General features: G+C 42.9%; 1 protein-coding gene across 1 annotated transcript in view; it reads right to left on the reverse strand.

Annotated features, from left to right (window-relative positions):
- Positions 1-19,578, reverse strand: part of LOC141111430 (uncharacterized) — a 96,710-nt gene that overhangs the window by 38,156 nt on the left and 38,976 nt on the right. The window contains exons 10-12 of the mRNA XM_073603728.1: positions 18,607-18,772; positions 3,783-17,305; positions 769-890 (exon numbers count right to left, since the gene is read on the reverse strand). Of these exons, the coding sequence (XP_073459829.1) occupies positions 769-890; positions 3,783-17,305; positions 18,607-18,772 (13,811 nt within the window). The remainder of the gene's footprint in view (positions 1-768; positions 891-3,782; positions 17,306-18,606; positions 18,773-19,578) is intronic.

Raw genomic sequence — 19,578 nt, forward strand, 5'->3', positions numbered from 1 at the left:
GACATCTTGTAGGCCCAAATTAAAGGAGCCTCATCAACAATCTAGACATTTTAAAACCTGAAGAAATAGAAGAGGGAGGGAAAGGGGGGGGGGGACCAATCACCAGTAATTATAGGATGGTGGTGAGGAATTTCTATTTGGAAGAATTTCTCTTCCAGCATAAAAAAATGTGTAATTTAGCATGGTTTTTTTGAATGGAGAGATAAATGCCCAACAATCGTACAATAGGATATGTTGTTAGTACCTTGGACAGTCTGATTGCAATTTGATTCCAGTATTTAAGAACCTGGGGTCACCTCCACACCATACAATAGAAAGTGGAACATCTTTTTTTGGTCTATCATTCTATCGGTCTGTACATTGTAAATGAAAACCGGTACGATCCCCGTGCTGCCCCGGTGACCGTGTAATGTATGGACAATTGTATGAATGTCATTGGTCCCAATTGGAAGTCCTCACCCTGCTTTCCTCACATATGTACTGTACCGCCCTTCTGTTCCCGGGACGTTTCTCACAATAGTCGGTGTCACAAATAATTCTACTCATGGAATAAAACCCATCAGCACAGTGCTTACTTATTTCATTTGTATTCTCTTTTGATTTTAGTAGGCTGGCCTGAATGTGAACATTGGAAATATGATATAAAATGTGTTTATCTGGAAGACGTTATTTGATTCAGAAGCACAGATATCGACCGTTCCTTCATACAATGGGATCAGAACGTTTTCTATTCTCCGACTTTAAATAGAAATGTGAGTGGAGTCTTACCCGTGTAACAGCGGCGGATAGATTGGCGTACTCCGGGGACGTCTTATCTTCCAGTTCTGAAGTAAACATCATATTCAATGATACCCGCACATTTATAATCTTTGATGGCGCCCTTTTTTCGTCTGGAGGGATAAAATATACAGATAAGTCAAAGAGAAGACCTCCCATTCCTCCTCCGATCATAGAATGCAGGTAAAGGGCATGGCAACCTTTTATCTGGAATAGCGCCTGTATACGAGTACCACCAAATACCCACGTCCTGTGCCTTTCATTACACATTTCCCTGGTGCACTTGTGTGGTGAACCCTTCAAATTCCTGGTACTTATTTGCTGGCAGGTATCAGACCAGCACCCGGCCATTGCAAACAGCCATGAGAGCCGATGTCTTGCCGAGAAAGTACCCTCAGCGGATAAGGACTCCCCCTGTACTGCGCAGGCGAACTACTATCAGCCGCCGGAGATAGCCGAAGCTCAAAATCTTCAATCAGCTGTACACGGCGCCTGCGCCCTACGTCCAGGTTCCTTCCCCACCATCCAAGTGGACCTAGAGGGGGAATAAGAGCCAAGCGAAGCGAGGCCGTGCCCGAAGCGTGGCGAGTGAAGCGAGCCCGCGAGGGGCCCTCTTACAGGCGCCATCTACAGCTGTTTTTCACCTATTCACCTTTGGCTATTTCCGCCGGATCCTACTGCGCAGGCGCAGCGCCTGCGCAGTAGAGGGGGGTCCTTATCCGCCGATCGGAACTTTCTCGGCAGTACACCGACATCCACCTGGAGCACCATGTCTGAGTTACATAGTCAGGATGAAAAAGTCCTTCTAGTTCAACCAATAGAAAACCTCCATATACACCATCATGTACCTACAGTTGATCCAGAGGAAGGCAAAAAAACCCCACTAAAGCATGATCTAATCTTCTCCAACGGGGGAAAAAAATCCCTTCCTGACCCCTCAAAAGGCAATCAGATATTCCCTGGATTACCTTTACCTATAAATACAGTGCCTTGAAAAAGTATTCATACCCCTTGAAATTTCCCACATTTTGTTACAACCAAAAAACGTAAATGTATTTTATTGGGATTTTATGTGATAGACCAACACAAAGTGGCACATAATTGTGAAGAGGAAGGAAAATGATAAATGATACAAATAAATATGTGAAAAGTGTGGGGGGGAGGACATTTGTATTCAGCCCCCTTTACTCTGATACCCCTAACTAAAATCTAGGGGAACCAATTGCCTTCAGAAGTCACCTAATTAGTAAATAGAGTCCACATGTGTGTCATTTAATCTCGGTATAAATACAGCTGTTCTGTGAAGCCCTCAGAGGTCTGTTAGAGAACCTTAGTGAACAAATAGCATCATGAAGGCCAAGGAACACACCAGACAGGTCAGGGATAAAGTTGTGGAGAAGTATAAAGCAGGGTTAGGTTATAAAAAAATCTCCCAAGCTTTGACCATCTCACAGAGCTCTGTTTAATCCATCATCGGAAAATGGAAAGAGTATGGCACAACTGCAAACCTACCAAGACATGGCCGTCCACCTAAACTGACCGGCCGGGCAAGGAGAGCATTCATCAGAGAAGAGCCAAGAGGTCCATGGTAACTCTGGAGGAGCTGCAGAGATCCACAGCTCAGGTGGGAGAATCTGTCCACAGGACAACTATTAGTCGTGTTCTCCACAAATCTGCCCTTTATGGAAGAGTGACAAGAAGAAAGACATTGGTGAAAGAAAGTCATAAGAAGTCCTGTTTGTAGTTTGTGAGAAGCCATGTGGAGGACACAGCAAACATGTGGAAGAAGGTGATCTGGTCAGATGAGACCAAAATTCAACTTCATGGCCTAAAAGCAAAACGCTATGTGTGGGGAAAACTAACACTGTACATCACCCTGAACACACCATCCCCACCGTGAAACATGGTGGTGGCAGCATCATGTGGTGGGGATGGTTTTCTTCAGCAGGGACAGGGAAGCTGGTCAGAGTTGATGGGAAGATGGATGGAGACAAATACAGGACAATCTTAGAAGAAAACCTGTTAGAGTCTACAAAAGACTTGAGACTGGGGCGGAGGTTCACCTTCCAGCAGGACAACGACCCGAAACATCCAGCCAGAGCTACAATGGAATGGTTTAGATCAAAGCATATTCATGTGTTAGAATGGCCCAGTCACAGTCCAGACCTAAATCACATTGAGAATCTGTGGCAAGACTTGAAAATTGCTGTTAACAGATGCTCTCCATCCAATCTGACAGAGCTTGAGATATTTTACAAAGAAGAATGGGCAGAAATGTCCTCTCTAGATGTGCAAAGCTGGTAGAGACACCCCCAAAAAGACTTGTAGAGAAAGGGGGTTCTACAAAGTATTGACTCCGGGGGGCGCCATACAAATGCCCCCCCCCCCCACACTTTTCACATATTTATTTGTATCATTTATCATTTTCCTTCCACTTCACAATTATGTGACACTTTGTGTTGGTCTATCACATAAAATCCCAATAAAATACATTTATGTTTTTGTTGTAACAAAATGTGGAACATTTCAAGGGGTATGAATACTTTTTCAAGGCATTGTACATGGCTTTATAATTTTACCATAGCCCTACTTCAGATTTCTAGTGATGACCTAATAATAAAAATACTTAATTCTCAACATAGATGGCCTCAGTTTTGGATCTGCTCAGGAAAAAAAAGGTCAAGAATCTGATGCTTCTATGAGCTGTATAAACATTTTCATCCCTAGTCACATATCACCTACCACATCGAACGTATCAGATGTACCCATCTTCAATGTATTTTATTAGGAAAGCTGATAGACACAAAAGGCTTCACTTGCTGACCACCAGCTTCTCTTGCTTGTTATTCTAAAAGCTATCCTAATTATTTCCTATATTTTTTCCCCAGTCATATAAAATTATAATTTAAAACAACATTTAAATAATCATATAAATATATACTATAATCACTTTAATATCATATCTATCGATCTACTATATATGTAAAAATGAAACAACATTGTACCTATTGTGACATTGATTTGGTTCATTCCATCTTCACAGTTATCTCCGAACACAAACTCAGAACATTGCTTTACGGAGGTTTTGGGTATTGAAGAAGTCAAAGGTGTAGTTTTTGCTGATGATTGGAATGTACTCGTCTTCCTATGTGTTGTAAATTGAAGAGGAGACGTATCTACAACTTGGGATGATGTTCCAGATTCTGTTGCTCTAGAAGTTTCTGATGCTGGAACTGTTATTGATGTTTGAGATAATGTTGTTTCTTTTACTGCGGAAGTGTAAAGTGGAGACGTTTGCAAATTCAAAGAGGTAGGTGATATTTCTGAGAATGTTGATGGTTGTACGGTTGCAGTAAAAGTTGATGACTCGGATGTAGATAATGGTTTGGATGGAAGAGAAGTTATACTTGTACCAGAAACATGGGTTTCCTTCGTTGTTGAAAATACAGTTGAAAGAGCTGATTGAGATGTTTCAAACACAGCTGAGGATTTTGTTGTTGATGATGAGGATTTTATTGATGGTGAAGCTTCTGAAAGAGTTGATGGCTCATTAGAAAGACTTGTTACTTCCATTGGTGTGGACTTTCTTGATGGAACTAATTGTGATGTGTCCAGCACAGTGGAAGATGTCTCTGTTTGAGAAGCAGTAGATGATAAACTCACAGAGATTGGAGAGGATGTGCTAGGAGAGGCTGATAACTCTGCAGATTTTGGAGTTTCTGATTGACCAGTTGGTGGAAATGTCTTGGATGGACTTGAAGGTTCAGTTTCCTGAGAAGTGTGAAGTGTTTGGGTGTGAGGTGATGTTCTGTAAGTTGTTGATGCACTTGGTATCTCTGAGAATGCTGATGTTTCTATTGTTGCAGTAGAAATTGATGATTGAAATGAAGTTTGTGCCTCAGTTGTGTGAGACAAGGTTGACACTTCACTTTCTGATGTACCTAAAGAACTTGTTGGAAACACTGTTGTAGACATTGGTGAGTAAACCGATTGTGAAGTCTCCATCACAGTGGAAGACCCCGTTGTAGATAAAGAGGTCACGGAAATTGGAGGTAAAGTTTGTGAAAAAGTTACTTTCGATGTAGAAGCTTCTGATGTTGAAGTGAACAATGATATCTCAGATGGTGATGAGGTTTCTCTTGCTGGGGAAGTGTGAAGTGTTTGGACATTGACAGATGTTTCAGAAGTAAGACTTACACTTGATGTTTCCAAAAAAGTTGATGACTGCACAGAAGTAGTAGAAGCAGATAATCCCAATGAGGTTGATGCCTCCGTTGTATAAGGATTTGAGACTGTTCTCTCTGTAGTAGAAGCGAAACCTGTTTCTTTCATAGTTGAAAACTCTGTTGGTAGAGATGTTTGTGATGTTTCCAATGTACTGGAGGCTTCTGTTATTAGATAAGTAGTGGACGGTGTGGTAGAAGAAACTGGGTGCGATGTGCTAGGGAAGGATACTGATTCAGTTGATGTAGCAGTCTCTGATGTTACAGGTGACCGTGAAGTTTCAGATAAAGGTGAGGTTTCTGTTGCGGAGGAAGTATGCAATGTTACAGAATGGGGTGAGGTTTGTGAAATGAAAGAAGTCCTTGATATTTCTGTGAATGTTGATGGTTGGACTGTTCCAGGAGCAGTAGAGGACTCATGTGAGGTTGGTGCCTCGGTTGTGTAAGACAGAGGAGATGGTGTTGATGTTGAAGCAATACTGCTGGTTTCTTCACTTTTGGAGGTTGAAAATCTCTGTGTGTAAAATACAGAGGGGGAAACCCTTTCAGTTACTGGTTGGGTAGAAGCCGATCCCTCCGTTGATGGTGATACGATTGTTGTTCCAGCAGTGCTGGTCTCATGTAGAGATACACTTTGTGTTGTGACTGATGCTGGCTCAGTGGTACTTTCTGTCTCTAATGCAGTAGGTATAGTATTTGTGGTCTCTCTTGTAGATGATGATGTTTTTGAAGTTGCCAATGTTGATTCTGACAGACTAGGAGAAAAGGAAGTCAGTGAAGATGTGGCTACTGTTGGGGTGGAGACACCTTCAGATGTTGGCTGTGTGGAAGTGGAGATGCTCTGCATAGTAGATGTGTGTAGTTCTGTAGTACTCTGTGGTTCAGATGGGTTTGGTGTAGATTTTGTAAGTGTTGAAGATGATATTTCTGAGGTTGTCGCTATGGATACTCTGCTGGTTTCTCTGGTTATTTCAGGAGATGTCACTAGTGAGGAAACCACAGGAGTGGAAGCTAGCTCAGATGATGATTCTGTAGAAGTGGAATGTTGTGCTGATGTAGAAAGGTTTGTCACTCCAACAGAGCTGGTCTCATGCTCAGATGTGCTCTGTACGGTGGTTGTGGTTGGCTTAGTTGTACCTTCAGTTTCATATGTACTTATTGAAGTATTAGTGGTGGTAACTCTTGTAGATAACACTTCTGAAGTTGTCACTATGGATTCTGGTAGACTAGGAGAGAAGGAGGTAAATGGGGAGGGTGTTGAAGCAATACTGCTGGTTTCTTCATATTTGGAGGTTGATAATATCTGTGTGGAAAATACAGAGGGGGAAACCCTTTCAGTTACTGGTTGTGTAGAAGCCGATCCCTCCGTTGATGGTGATACGATTGTTGTTCCAGCAGTGCTGGTCTCATGTAGAGATACACTTTGTGTTGTGACTGATGCTGGCTCAGTGGTACTTTCTGTCTCTAATGCAGTAGGTATAGTACTTGTGGTCTCTCTTGTAGATGATGATGTTTCTGAAGTTGCCAATGTTGATTTTGACAGACTAGGAGAAAAGGAAGTCAATGAAGATGTGGCTACTGTTGGGATGGATATACCCTCAGACGTTGGCTGTGTGGAAGTGGAGATGCTCTGCATAGTAGATGTGTATCGTTCTGTAGTACTCTGTGGTTCAGATGGGTTTAGTGTAGATTTTGTAACTGTTGAAGATGATGTTTCTGAGGTTGTCGCTATGGATACCCTGCTGGTTTCTCTGGTTATTTCAGAAGATGTCACTAGTGAGGACACCACAGGAGTGGAAGCTATCTCAGATGTTGGTTCTATAGAAGTGGAATGTTGTGCTGATGTAGAAAGGTTTGTCACTCCAACAGTGCTGGTCTCATGCTCAGATGTGCTCTGTACGGTGGTTGTGGTTGGCTTAGTTGTACCTTCGGTTTCATATGTACTTATTGCAGTATTAGTGATGGTCACTCTTGTAGATAATACTTCTGAAGTTGTCATTATGGATTCTGGAAGACTAGGAGAGAAGGAAGTGAATGGCGATGGTGTTGATGTTGGAGGAATAGTGCTGGTTTCTTCAGTTTTGGAGGTTGAAAATGTCTGTGTGGAAAATACAGAGGGGGAAACCCTTTCAGTTACTGATTGTGTAGAAGCCGATTCCTCCGTAAATGGTGATACGATTGTTGTTCCAGCAGTGCTGGTCTCATGTAGAGATACACTGTGTGTTGTGACTGATGCTGGCTCAGTGGTACTTTCTGTCTCTAATGCAGTAGGTATAGTATTTGTGGTCTCTCTTGTAGATGATGATGTTTCTGAAGTTGCCACTGTTGATTCTGACAGACTAGGAGAAAAGGAAGTCAGTGAAGATGTGGCCACTGTTGGGGTGGAGACACCTTCAGATGTTGGCTGTGTGGAAGTGGAGATGCTCTGCATGGTGGATGTGTGTAGTTCTGTAGTACTCTGTGGTTCAGATGGGTTTGGTGTAGATTTTGTAAATGTTGAAGATGATGTTTCTGAGGTTGTCACTATGGATGCTCTGCTGGTTTCTCTGGTTATTTCAGGAGATGTCACTAGTAAGGAAACCACAGGAGTGGAAGCTCTCTCAGATGATGGTTCTGTAGAAGTGGAATGTTGTGCTAATGTAGAAATGTTTGTCACTCCAACAGTGCTGGTCTCATGCTCAGATGTGCTCTGTACGGTGGATGTGGTTGGCTTAGTTGTACCTTCAGTTTCATATGTACTTGTTGAAGTATTAGTGGTGGTAACTCTTGTAGATAATACTTCTGAAGTTGTCACTATGGATTCTGGTAGACTAGGAGAGAAGGAGGTGAATGGGGAGGGTGTTGAAGCAATACTGCTGGTTTCTTCATATTTGGAGGTTGATAATATCTGTGTGGAAAATACAGAGGGAGAAACCCTTTCAGTTACTGGTTGTGTAGAAGCCGATCCCTCTGTTGATGGTGATACGATTGTTGTTCCAGCAGTGCTGGTCTCATGTAGAGATACACTTTGTGTTGTGACTGATGCTGGCTCAGTGGTACTTTCTGTCTCTAATGCAGTAGGTATAGTATTTGTGGCCTCTCTTGTAGATGATGATGTTTCTGAAGATGCCAAAGTTGATTTTGACAGACTAGGAGAAAAGGAAGCCAGCGAAGATGTGGCTACTGTTGGGGTGGAGACACCTTCAGATGTTGGCTGTGTGGAAGTGGAGATGCTCTGCATAGTAGATGTGTGTAGTTCTGTAGTACTCTGTGGTTCAGATGGGTTTGGTGTAGATTTTGTAAGTGTTGAAGATGATATTTCTGAGGTTGTCGCTATGGATACTCTGCTGGTTTCTCTGGTTATTTCAGGAGATGTCACTAGTGAGGAAACCACAGGAGTGGAAGCTCTCTCAGATGATGGTTCTGTAGAAGTGGAATGTTGTGCTGATGTAGAAAGGTTTGTCACTCCAACAGAGCTGGTCTCATGCTCAGATGTGCTCTGTACGGTGGTTGTGGTTGGCTTAGTTGTACCTTCAGTTTCATATGTACTTATTGAAGTATTAGTGGTGGTAACTCTTGTAGATAATACTTCTGAAGTTGTCACTATGGATTCTGGTAGACTAGGAGAGAAGGAGGTAAATGGGGAGGGTGTTGAAGCAATACTGCTGGTTTCTTCATATTTGGAGGTTGATAATATCTGTGTGGAAAATACAGAGGGGGAAACCCTTTCAGTTACTGGTTGTGTAGAAGCCGATCCCTCCGTTGATGGTGATACGATTGTTGTTCCAGCAGTGCTGGTCTCATGTAGAGATACACTTTGTGTTGTGACTGATGCTGGCTCAGTGGTACTTTCTGTCTCTAATGCAGTAGGTATAGTACTTGTGGTCTCTCTTGTAGATGATGATGTTTCTGAAGTTGCCAATGTTGATTTTGACAGACTAGGAGAAAAGGAAGTCAATGAAGATGTGGCTACTGTTGGGATGGATATACCCTCAGACGTTGGCTGTGTGGAAGTGGAGATGCTCTGCATAGTAGATGTGTATCGTTCTGTAGTACTCTGTGGTTCAGATGGGTTTGGTGTAGATTTTGTAACTGTTGAAGATGATGTTTCTGAGGTTGTCGCTATGGATACCCTGCTGGTTTCTCTGGTTATTTCAGAAGATGTCACTAGTGAGGACACCACAGGAGTGGAAGCTATCTCAGATGTTGGTTCTATAGAAGTGGAATGTTGTGCTGATGTAGAAAGGTTTGTCACTCCAACAGTGCTGGTCTCATGCTCAGATGTGCTCTGTACGGTGGTTGTGGTTGGCTTAGTTGTACCTTCGGTTTCATATGTACTTATTGCAGTATTAGTGATGGTCACTCTTGTAGATAATACTTCTGAAGTTGTCATTATGGATTCTGGAAGACTAGGAGAGAAGGAAGTGAATGGCGATGGTGTTGATGTTGGAGGAATAGTGCTGGTTTCTTCAGTTTTGGAGGTTGAAAATGTCTGTGTGGAAAATACAGAGGGGGAAACCCTTTCAGTTACTGATTGTGTAGAAGCCGATTCCTCCGTAAATGGTGATACGATTGTTGTTCCAGCAGTGCTGGTCTCATGTAGAGATACACTGTGTGTTGTCACTGATGCTGGCTCAGTGGTACTTTCTGTCTCTAATGCAGTAGGTATAGTATTTGTGGTCTCTCTTGTAGATGATGATGTTTCTGAAGTTGCCACTGTTGATTCTGACAGACTAGGAGAAAAGGAAGTCAGTGAAGATGTGGCCACTGTTGGGGTGGAGACACCTTCAGATGTTGGCTGTGTGGAAGTGGAGATGCTCTGCATGGTGGATGTGTGTAGTTCTGTAGTACTCTGTGGTTCAGATGGGTTTGGTGTAGATTTTGTAAATGTTGAAGATGATGTTTCTGAGGTTGTCACTATGGATGCTCTGCTGGTTTCTCTGGTTATTTCAGGAGATGTCACTAGTGAGGAAACCACAGGAGTGGAAGCTCTCTCAGATGATGGTTCTGTAGAAGTGGAATGTTGTGCTAATGTAGAAAGGTTTGTCACTCCAACAGTGCTGGTCTCATGCTCAGATGTGCTCTGTAAGGTGGATGTGGTTGGCTTAGTTGTACCTTCAGTTTCATATGTACTTATTGAAGTATTAGTGGTGGTAACTCTTGTAGATAATACTTCTGAAGTTGTCACTATGGATTCTGGTAGACTAGGAGAGAAGGAGGTGAATGGGGAGGGTGTTGAAGCAATACTGCTGGTTTCTTCATATTTGGAGGTTGATAATATCTGTGTGGAAAATACAGAGGGAGAAACCCTTTCAGTTACTGGTTGTGTAGAAGCCGATCCCTCCGTTGATGGTGATACGATTGTTGTTCCAGCAGTGCTGGTCTCATGTAGAGATACACTTTGTGTTGTGACTGATGCTGGCTCAGTGGTACTTTCTGTCTCTAATGCAGTAGGTATAGTATTTGTGGCCTCTCTTGTAGATGATGATGTTTCTGAAGATGCCAATGTTGATTTTGACAGACTAGGAGAAAAGGAAGCCAGCGAAGATGTGGCTACTGTTGGGGTGGAGACACCTTCAGATGTTGGCTGTGTGGAAGTGGAGATGCTCTGCATAGTAGATGTGTGTAGTTCTGTAGTACTCTGTGGTTCAGATGGGTTTGGTGTAGATTTTGTAAGTGTTGAAGATGATATTTCTGAGGCTGTCACTATGGATACTCTGCTGGTTTCTCTGGTTATTTCAGGAGATGTCACTAGTGAGGAAACCACAGGAGTGGAAGCTCTCTCAGATGATGGTTCTGTAGAAGCGGAATGTTGTGCTGATGTAGAAAGGTTTGTCACTCCAACAGTGCTGGTCTCATGCTCAGATGTGCTCTGTACGGTAGTTGTGGTTGCCTCAGTTGTACCTTCGGTTTTATATGTACTTATTGCATTATTATTGATGGTCACTCTTGTAGATAATACTTCTGAAGTTGTCATTATGGATTGTGATAGACTAGGAGAGAAGGAGGTGAATAGCGATGGTGTTGATGTTGGAGGAATAGTGCTGGTTTCTTCAGTTTTGGAGGTTGAAAATGTCTGTGTGAAAAATGCAGAGGGGGAAACCTTTTCAGTTACTGATTGTGTAAAAGCCGATTCCCCCGTTGATGGTGATACAATTGTTGTTCCAGCAGTGCTGGTCTCATGTAGAGATACACTTTGTGTTGTGACTGATGCTGGCTCAGTGGTACTTTCTGTCTCTAATGCAGTAGGTATAGTATTTGTGGTCTCTCTTGTAGATGATGATGTTTTTAAAGTTGCCAATGTTGATTCTGACAGACTAGGAGAAAAGGAAGTCAGAGAAGATGTGGCCACTGTTGGGGTGGAGACACCTTCAGATGTTGGCTGTGTGGAAGTGGAGATGCTCTGCATAGTAGATGTGTATCGTTCTGTAGTACTCTGTGGTTCAGATGGGTTTGGTGTAGATTTTGTATGTGTTGAAGATGATATTTCTGAGGCTGTCACTATGGATACTCTGCTGGTTTCTCTGGTCATTTCAGGAGATGTCACTAGTGAGGAAACCACAGGAGTGGAAGCTATCTCAGATGATGGTTCTGTAGAAGTGGAATGTTGTGCTAATGTAGAAAGGTTTGTCACTCCAACAGTGCTGGTCTCATGCTCAGATGTGCTCTGTATGGTGGTTGTGGTTGGCTTAGTTGTACCTTCAGTTTCATATGTACTTATTGAAGTATTAGTGGTGGTAACTCTTGTAGATAACACTTCTGAAGTTGTCACTATGGATTCTGGTAGACTAGGAGAGAAGGAGGTGAATGGGGAGGGTGTTGAAGCAATACTGCTGGTTTCTTCATATTTGGAGGTTGATAATATCTGTGTGGAAAATACAGAGGGGGAAACCCTTTCAGTTACTGGTTGTGTAGAGGCCGATCCCTCCGTTGATGGTGATACGATTGTTGTTCCAGCAGTGCTGGTCTCATGTAGAGATACACTTTGTGTTGTGACTGATGCTGGCTCAGTGGTACTTTCTGTCTCTAATGCAGTAGGTATAGTATTTGTGGTCTCTCTTGTAGATGATGATGTTTCTGAAGTTACCAATGTTGATTCTGACAGACTAGGAGAAAAGGAAGGCAGTGAAGATGTGGCCACTGTTGGGGTGGAGACACCTTCAGATGTTGGCTGTGTGGAAGTGGAGATGCTCTGCATAGTAGATGTGTATCGTTCTGTAGTACTCTGTGGTTCAGATGGGTTTGGTGTAGATTTTGTAACTGTTGAAGATGATGTTTCTGAGGTTGTCGCTATGGATACCCTGCTGGTTTCTCTGGTTATTTCAGAAGATGTCACTAGTGAGGACACCACAGGAGTGGAAGCTCTCTCAGATGATGGTTCTGTAGAAGCCGAATGTTGTGCTGATGTAGAAAGGTTTGTCACTCCAACAGTCCTGGTCTTATGCTCAGATGTGCTCTGTACGGTGGTTGTGGTTGGCTTAGTTGTACCTTCGGTTTCATATGTACTTATTGCAGTATTAGTGATGGTCACTCTTGTAGATAATACTTCTGAAGTTGTCATTATGGATTCTGGAAGACTAGGAGAGAAGGAAGTGAATGGCGATGGTGTTGGAGGAATAGTGCTGGTTTCTTCAGTTTTGGAGGTTGAAAATGTCTGTGTAGAAAATACAGAGGGGGAAACCTTTTCAGTTACTGATTGTGTAGAAGCCGATTCCTCCGTAAATGGTGATACGATTGTTGTTCCAGCAGTGCTGGTCTCATGTGGAGATACACTGTGTGTTGTGACTGATGCTGGCTCAGTGGTACTTTCTGTCTCTAATGCAGTAGGTATAGTATTTGTGGCCTCTCTTGTAGATGATGATGTTTCTGAAGTTGCCAATGTTGATTCTGACAGACTAGGAGAAAAGGAAGTCAGTGAAGATGTGGCCACTGTTGGGGTGGAGACACCTTCAGATGTTGGCTGTGTGGAAGTGGAGATGCTCTGCATAGTAGATGTGTGTAGTTCTGTAGTACTCTGTGGTTCAGATGGGTTTGGTGTAGATTTTGTAAGTGCTGAAGATGATATTTCTGAGGTTGTCACTATGGATACACTGCTGGTTTCTCTGGTTATTTCAGGAGATGTCACTAGTGAGGAAACCACAGGAGTGGAAGCTATCTCAGATGATGGTTCTGTAGAAGCGGAATGTTGTACTGATGTAGAAAGGTTTGTCACTCCAACAGAGCTGGTCTCATGCTCAGATGTGCTCTGTACGGTGGTTGTGGTTGGCTTAGTTGTACCTTCAGTTTCATATGTACTTATTGAAGTATTAGTGGTGGTAACTCTTGTAGATAATACTTCTGAAGTTGTCACTATGGATTCTGGTAGACTAGGAGAGAAGGAGGTAAATGGGGAGGGTGTTGAAGCAATACTGCTGGTTTCTTCATATTTGGAGGTTGATAATATCTGTGTGGAAAATACAGAGGGGGAAACCCTTTCAGTTACTGGTTGTGTAGAAGCCGATCCCTCCGTTGATGGTGATACGATTGTTGTTCCAGCAGTGCTGGTCTCATGTAGAGATACACTTTGTGTTGTGATTGATGCTGGCTCAGTGGTACTTTCTGTCTCTAATGCAGTAGGTATAGTACTTGTGGTCTCTCTTGTAGATGATGATGTTTCTGAAGTTGCCAATGTTGATTTTGACAGACTAGGAGAAAAGGAAGTCAGTGAAGATGTGGCTACTGTTGGGGTGGAGACACCTTCAGACGTTGGCTGTGTGGAAGTGGAGATGCTCTGCATAGTAGATGTGTATCGTTCTGTAGTACTCTGTGGTTCAGATGGGTTTGGTGTAGATTTTGTAACTGTTGAAGATGATGTTTCTGAGGTTGTCGCTATGGATACTTTGCTGGTTTCTCTGGTTATTTCAGAAGATGTCACTAGTGAGGACACCACAGGAGTGGAAGCTCTCTCAGATGATGGTTCTGTAGAAGCGGAATGTTGTGCTGATGTAGAAAGGTTTGTCACTCCAACAGTGCTGGTCTTATGCTCAGATGTGCTCTGTACGGTGGTTGTGGTTGGCTCAGTTGTACCTTCGGTTTCATATGTACTTATTGCAGTATTAGTGATGGTCACTCTTGTAGATAATACTTCTGAAGTTGTCATTATGGATTCTGGAAGACTAGGAGAGAAGGAAGTGAATGGCGATGGTGTTGATGTTGGAGGAATAGTGCTGGTTTCTTCAGTTTTGGAGGTTGAAAATGTCTGTGTGGAAAATACAGAGGGGGAAACCCTTTCAGTTACTGATTGTGTAGAAGCCGATCCCTCCGTAAATGGTGATACGATTGTTGTTCCAGCAGTGCTTGTCTCATGTAGAGATACACTGTGTGTTGTGACTGATGCTGGCTCAGTGGTACTTTCTGTCTCTAATGCAGTAGGTATAGTATTTGTGGTCTCTCTTGTAGATGATGATGTTTCTGAAGTTGCCAATGTTGATTCTGACAGACTAGGAGAAAAGGAAGTCAGAGAAGATGTGGCCACTGTTGGGGTGGAGACACCTTCAGATGTTGGCTGTGTGGAAGTGGAGATGCTCTGCATGGTGGATGTGTGTAGTTCTATAGTACTCTGTGGTTCAGATGGGTTTGGTGTAGATTTTGTAAGTGTTGAAGATGATGTTTCTGAGGTTGTCACTATGGATACTCTGCTGGTTTCTCTGGTTATTTCAGGAGATGTCACTAGTGAAGAAACCACAGGAGTGGAAGCTCTCTCAGATGATGGTTCTGTAGAAGTGGAATGTTGTGCTAATGTAGAAATGTTTGTCACTCCAACAGTGCTGATCTCATGCTCAGATGTGCTTTGTACGGTGGTTGTGGTTGGCTTAGTTGTACCTTCGGTTTCATATGTGCTTATTGCAGTATTAGTGGTAGTCACTCTTGTAGATAATACTTCTGAAGTTTTCATTATGGATTCTGATAGACTAGGAGAGAAGGAGGTGAATAGCAATGATGTTGATGTTGGAGGAATAGTGCTGGTTTCTTCAGTTTTGGAGGTTGAAAATGTCTGTGTGGAAAATGCAGAGGGGGAAACCCTTTCAGTTACTGATTGTGTAGAAGCCAATCCCTCCGTTGATGGTGATACGATTGTTGTTCCAGCAGTGCTGGTCTCATGTAGAGATACACTTTGTGTTGTGACTGATGCTGGCTCAGTGGTACTTTCTGTCTCTAATGCAGTAGGTATAGTACTTGTGGTCTCTCTTGTAGATGATGATGTTTCTGAAGTTGCCAATGTTGATTTTGACAGACTAGGAGAAAAGGAAGTCAGTGAAGATGTGGCTACTGTTGGGGTGGAGACACCTTCAGACGTTGGCTGTGTGGAAGTGGAGATGCTCTGCATAGTAGATGTGTATCGTTCTGTAGTACTCTGTGGTTCAGATGGGTTTGGTGTAGATTTTGTAACTGTTGAAGATGATGTTTCTGAGGTTGTCGCTATGGATACTTTGCTGGTTTCTCTGGTTATTTCAGAAGATGTCACTAGTGAGGACACCACAGGAGTGGAAGCTCTCTCAGATGATGGTTCTGTAGAAGCGGAATGTTGTGCTGATGTAGAAAGGTTTGTCACTCCAACAGTGCTGGTCTTATGCTCAGATGTGCTCTGTACGGTGGTTGTGGTTGGCTCAGTTGTACCTTCGGTTTCATATGTACTTATTGCAGTATTAGTGATGGTCACTCTTGTAGATAATACTTCTGAAGTTGTCATTATGGATTCTGGAAGACTAGGAGAGAAGGAAGTGAATGGCGATGGTGTTGATGTTGGAGGAATAGTGCTGGTTTCTTCAGTTTTGGAGGTTGAAAATGTCTGTGTGGAAAATACAGAGGGGGAAACCCTTTCAGTTACTGATTGTGTAGAAGCCGATCCCTCCGTAAATGGTGATACGATTGTTGTTCCAGCAGTGCTTGTCTCATGTAGAGATACACTGTGTGTTGTGACTGATGCTGGCTCAGTGGTACTTTCTGTCTCTAATGCAGTAGGTATAGTATTTGTGGTCTCTCTTGTAGATGATGATGTTTCTGAAGTTGCCAATGTTGATTCTGACAGACTAGGAGAAAAGGAAGTCAGAGAAGATGTGGCCACTGTTGGGGTGGAGACACCTTCAGATGTTGGCTGTGTGGAAGTGGAGATGCTCTGCATGGTGGATGTGTGTAGTTCTATAGTACTCTGTGGTTCAGATGGGTTTGGTGTAGATTTTGTAAGTGTTGAAGATGATGTTTCTGAGGCTGTCACTATGGATACTCTGCTGGTTTCTCTGGTTATTTCAGGAGATGTCACTAGTGAAGAAACCACAGGAGTGGAAGCTCTCTCAGATGATGGTTCTGTAGAAGTGGAATGTTGTGCTAATGTAGAAATGTTTGTCACTCCAACAGTGCTGATCTCATGCTCAGATGTGCTTTGTACGGTGGTTGTGGTTGGCTTAGTTGTACCTTCGGTTTCATATGTGCTTATTGCAGTATTAGTGGTAGTCACTCTTGTAGATAATACTTCTGAAGTTTTCATTATGGATTCTGATAGACTAGGAGAGAAGGAGGTGAATAGCAATGATGTTGATGTTGGAGGAATAGTGCTGGTTTCTTCAGTTTTGGAGGTTGAAAATGTCTGTGTGGAAAATGCAGAGGGGGAAACCCTTTCAGTTACTGATTGTGTAGAAGCCAATCCCTCCGTTGATGGTGATACGATTGTTGTTCCAGCAGTGCTGGTCTCATGTAGAGATACACTTTGTGTTGTGACTGATGCTGGCTCAGTGGTACTTTCTGTGTCTAATGCAGTAGGTATAGTATTTGTGGTCTTTCTTGTAAATGATGATGTTTCTGAAGTTGCCAATGTTGGTTCTGACAGACTAGGAGAAAAGGATGTCAGTGAAGATGTGGCCACTGTTGGGGTGGAGACACCTTCAGATGTTGGCTGTGTGGAAGTGGAGATGCTCTGCATGGTGGATGTGTGTAGTTCTGTAGTACTCTGTGGTTCAGATGGGTTTGGTGTAGATTTTGTAACTGTTGAAGGTGATGTTTCTGAGGTCGTCATTATGGATACTCTGCTGGTTTCTCCAGTTATTTCAGGAGATGTCAATAGTGAAGAAACCACAGGAGTGGAAGCTCTCTCTGATGTTGGTTCTGTAGAAGTGGAATGTTGTGTTGATGTAGAAAGGTTTGTCACTCCAACAGTGCTGGTCTCATGCTCAGATGTGCTTTGTACGGTGGTTGTGGTTGGCTCAGTTGTACCTTCAGTTTCATGTTGTGTTACAGTTGAGGGGGTTGTTGCAGGAGACTCACATCTCTCTCCTGTATATGAACTTTTGCATCTGTAAAATAAACCGTTAAATGAAAGTTTTGTGTGTATCAAAGTCTAAGGCATGTGTTTCACAGTTAAGTGGCCATTAAAGCAGTATACAGAGTGTGCAAAATATTCATAACCATGTAAGCAGGGGTTAGTACCGTTTTTATAGGGACCCTTCCCCTGAGAGGGTATTGAGAGTGGGGCTAGATTAGATTCTGGAGCCGGTGGAGCTTGGGGCACAGGGTGATGGAGAAAGGCTACCGCTAGTATATTGCCATGTAAGCTTTTGGCCTTAGGAAGTGAACCCTTTGGGGTAGGCTTGGGACAGGCTCTGTTGGTGAACCCACCAACGGGGACCTAAAGTGTAGACCACGGTAGGGCAGGGTGGGCATCCTATGTTAATGTTGGACTTGCACTGCACAGAATTATTGATGTTGGGACAGAACTGGTGGAGGTGAAGGCTGTGGTTTCCAAAAATTGTTCATTTTGCTTCTGCTACAGTAAAACCTGTAAAGGCTGAATGTGTGGGCATTTCTTATTTCTGGAGGTGGGCCTTAAGCCTGGAGGATATGGGTGATCAAAAATGGTGGATTTCTTCACATTAGAGGTGTGCGTGTACCATATCTTGTTTCTAAGCAGGAAGACAGTGGGAGGAGCCCTTGGCCAGTGTGGTCATTGTTGGTGGCAAATTTGGGACCTGCTAACAAACAAAAGCATTCAAAAATTGTAGAGTTTAGGACTCAGCAATCCGGTTATGGAGGCAGAAGGCACATGTCAAATGAACCTTTGAAATAAGTAAGCTGCCATTGTTGATTTGTTTTTGGAGGTGCAGACCCTGGAGATGTCATCCTGGTCCTGGCTTTACAACTTAGTGGCTTAATAATTTGGAAGAAGTATACAGGATTAGAGGTCAGACTTTTCAGATTTCACCAGCTACATGTTGGCCAGTGACTTAAATAGTGGTAAAGCCAGTATGAGGATGAAAACCCTACAGACTGCACTCTTACAAAGAGTAAGCAGTGACAATTTCCATAGAATTATCTTACCAGGTTCAGTGTAATAACTAAAGAAAAGGCTAATTTTCAAGGAAATTGCTCTGGCAAGTGGCAACCCAATCTAATGTACTGCCATTCCACCCATAACTGATAAATAACATTTGGCAGATTTTGGCAGACACCTTTTATGTCTCTAGGGGACTCTGCACTGGGTTCTCAAATGTTATTATAACACTTTGTGGATATTACAATTTCCTCTTAGAAGTAAACAATATATGTTGACTAATTACATTTGCCCAATAAAAAATAGAAATGAGGTGAAAATACTTACATGCACACAGGTCCTTTCTCTTGGTTATAGCAGGTGCCGTTATTATAGCAGTACTCAGGATTCCGAGCACATGGTCCGCTACACGTGCAAGATTCATTTCCACAGCTAAGATTGTAACCCGAAAAATTCAGATTGCAGGTCATGTACTCTTTAAGCTGTGCTACATCTGAAATGGGGGAATGACATATATGGACATATTAATAATGATACCATTTTATAATTCAGCATATTGGTTCTTTCTGCACAGAAAATGTTGACCAATTTGGTCCCAATCACGTTCTTCTACTAGTGGCTCTATATATGGCCTTGGAGCGGAGTCTGAGCTGAGGATGAGGCTGCAGAGAGCACTCAGAGACCAAGCTTTCCAGTATTCTAATATGATGCCAAAGATATTTCTATAAGATGTATGCGTGTGTGAGGTTATCTCAGATGGCTTCCAGGTGGTTGCATGAAATGGGTGGTCACCAACCTCCCATTGTCTCTTCCACATACCTCAGGAATGAGTACGGTAATGGAGGTCCCATGCTCTGGAGCTTCTCCACCACACCTTTCAGTCATTGGAATTTTTGTATAGTAATTGGAGAAAGAACCCATGTGACCCCGCCGCAGTCAGCCAATGTGTTCAAGAGGAAGTAGCTGCTTGGCTGCCACCATGGCATGAAGGAGATGGGACATAGTATTACAATGGGGACATTAAGGGTTCATCCACTCTGGACCCTCCCTAGACACCTTACATCTGGGAAAAGAAAAAACGCTTGATGCTGGTAAAAGTGTGTACCGTGTTTAGCAACATCAATCGCTTGGGCGTTAATTCATTTCATTGGCCAGAATAAATTGGCCATTATAATGAATTAACACTCAAGTGCTAAACACGCCTAGCGTTAACGCGCATTTAGAGGTGTTTCTACGCGTTTTTCCTGCGTCAAGCATCTTTCTGCCAAAACTCTCCCCTCCTAAATGCACTTCTTCTGC

This window comes from Aquarana catesbeiana, linkage group LG10 (genome assembly GCF_042186555.1).
Source record: "Aquarana catesbeiana isolate 2022-GZ linkage group LG10, ASM4218655v1, whole genome shotgun sequence".
NCBI classification, from domain to species: domain Eukaryota; kingdom Metazoa; phylum Chordata; class Amphibia; order Anura; family Ranidae; genus Aquarana; species Aquarana catesbeiana.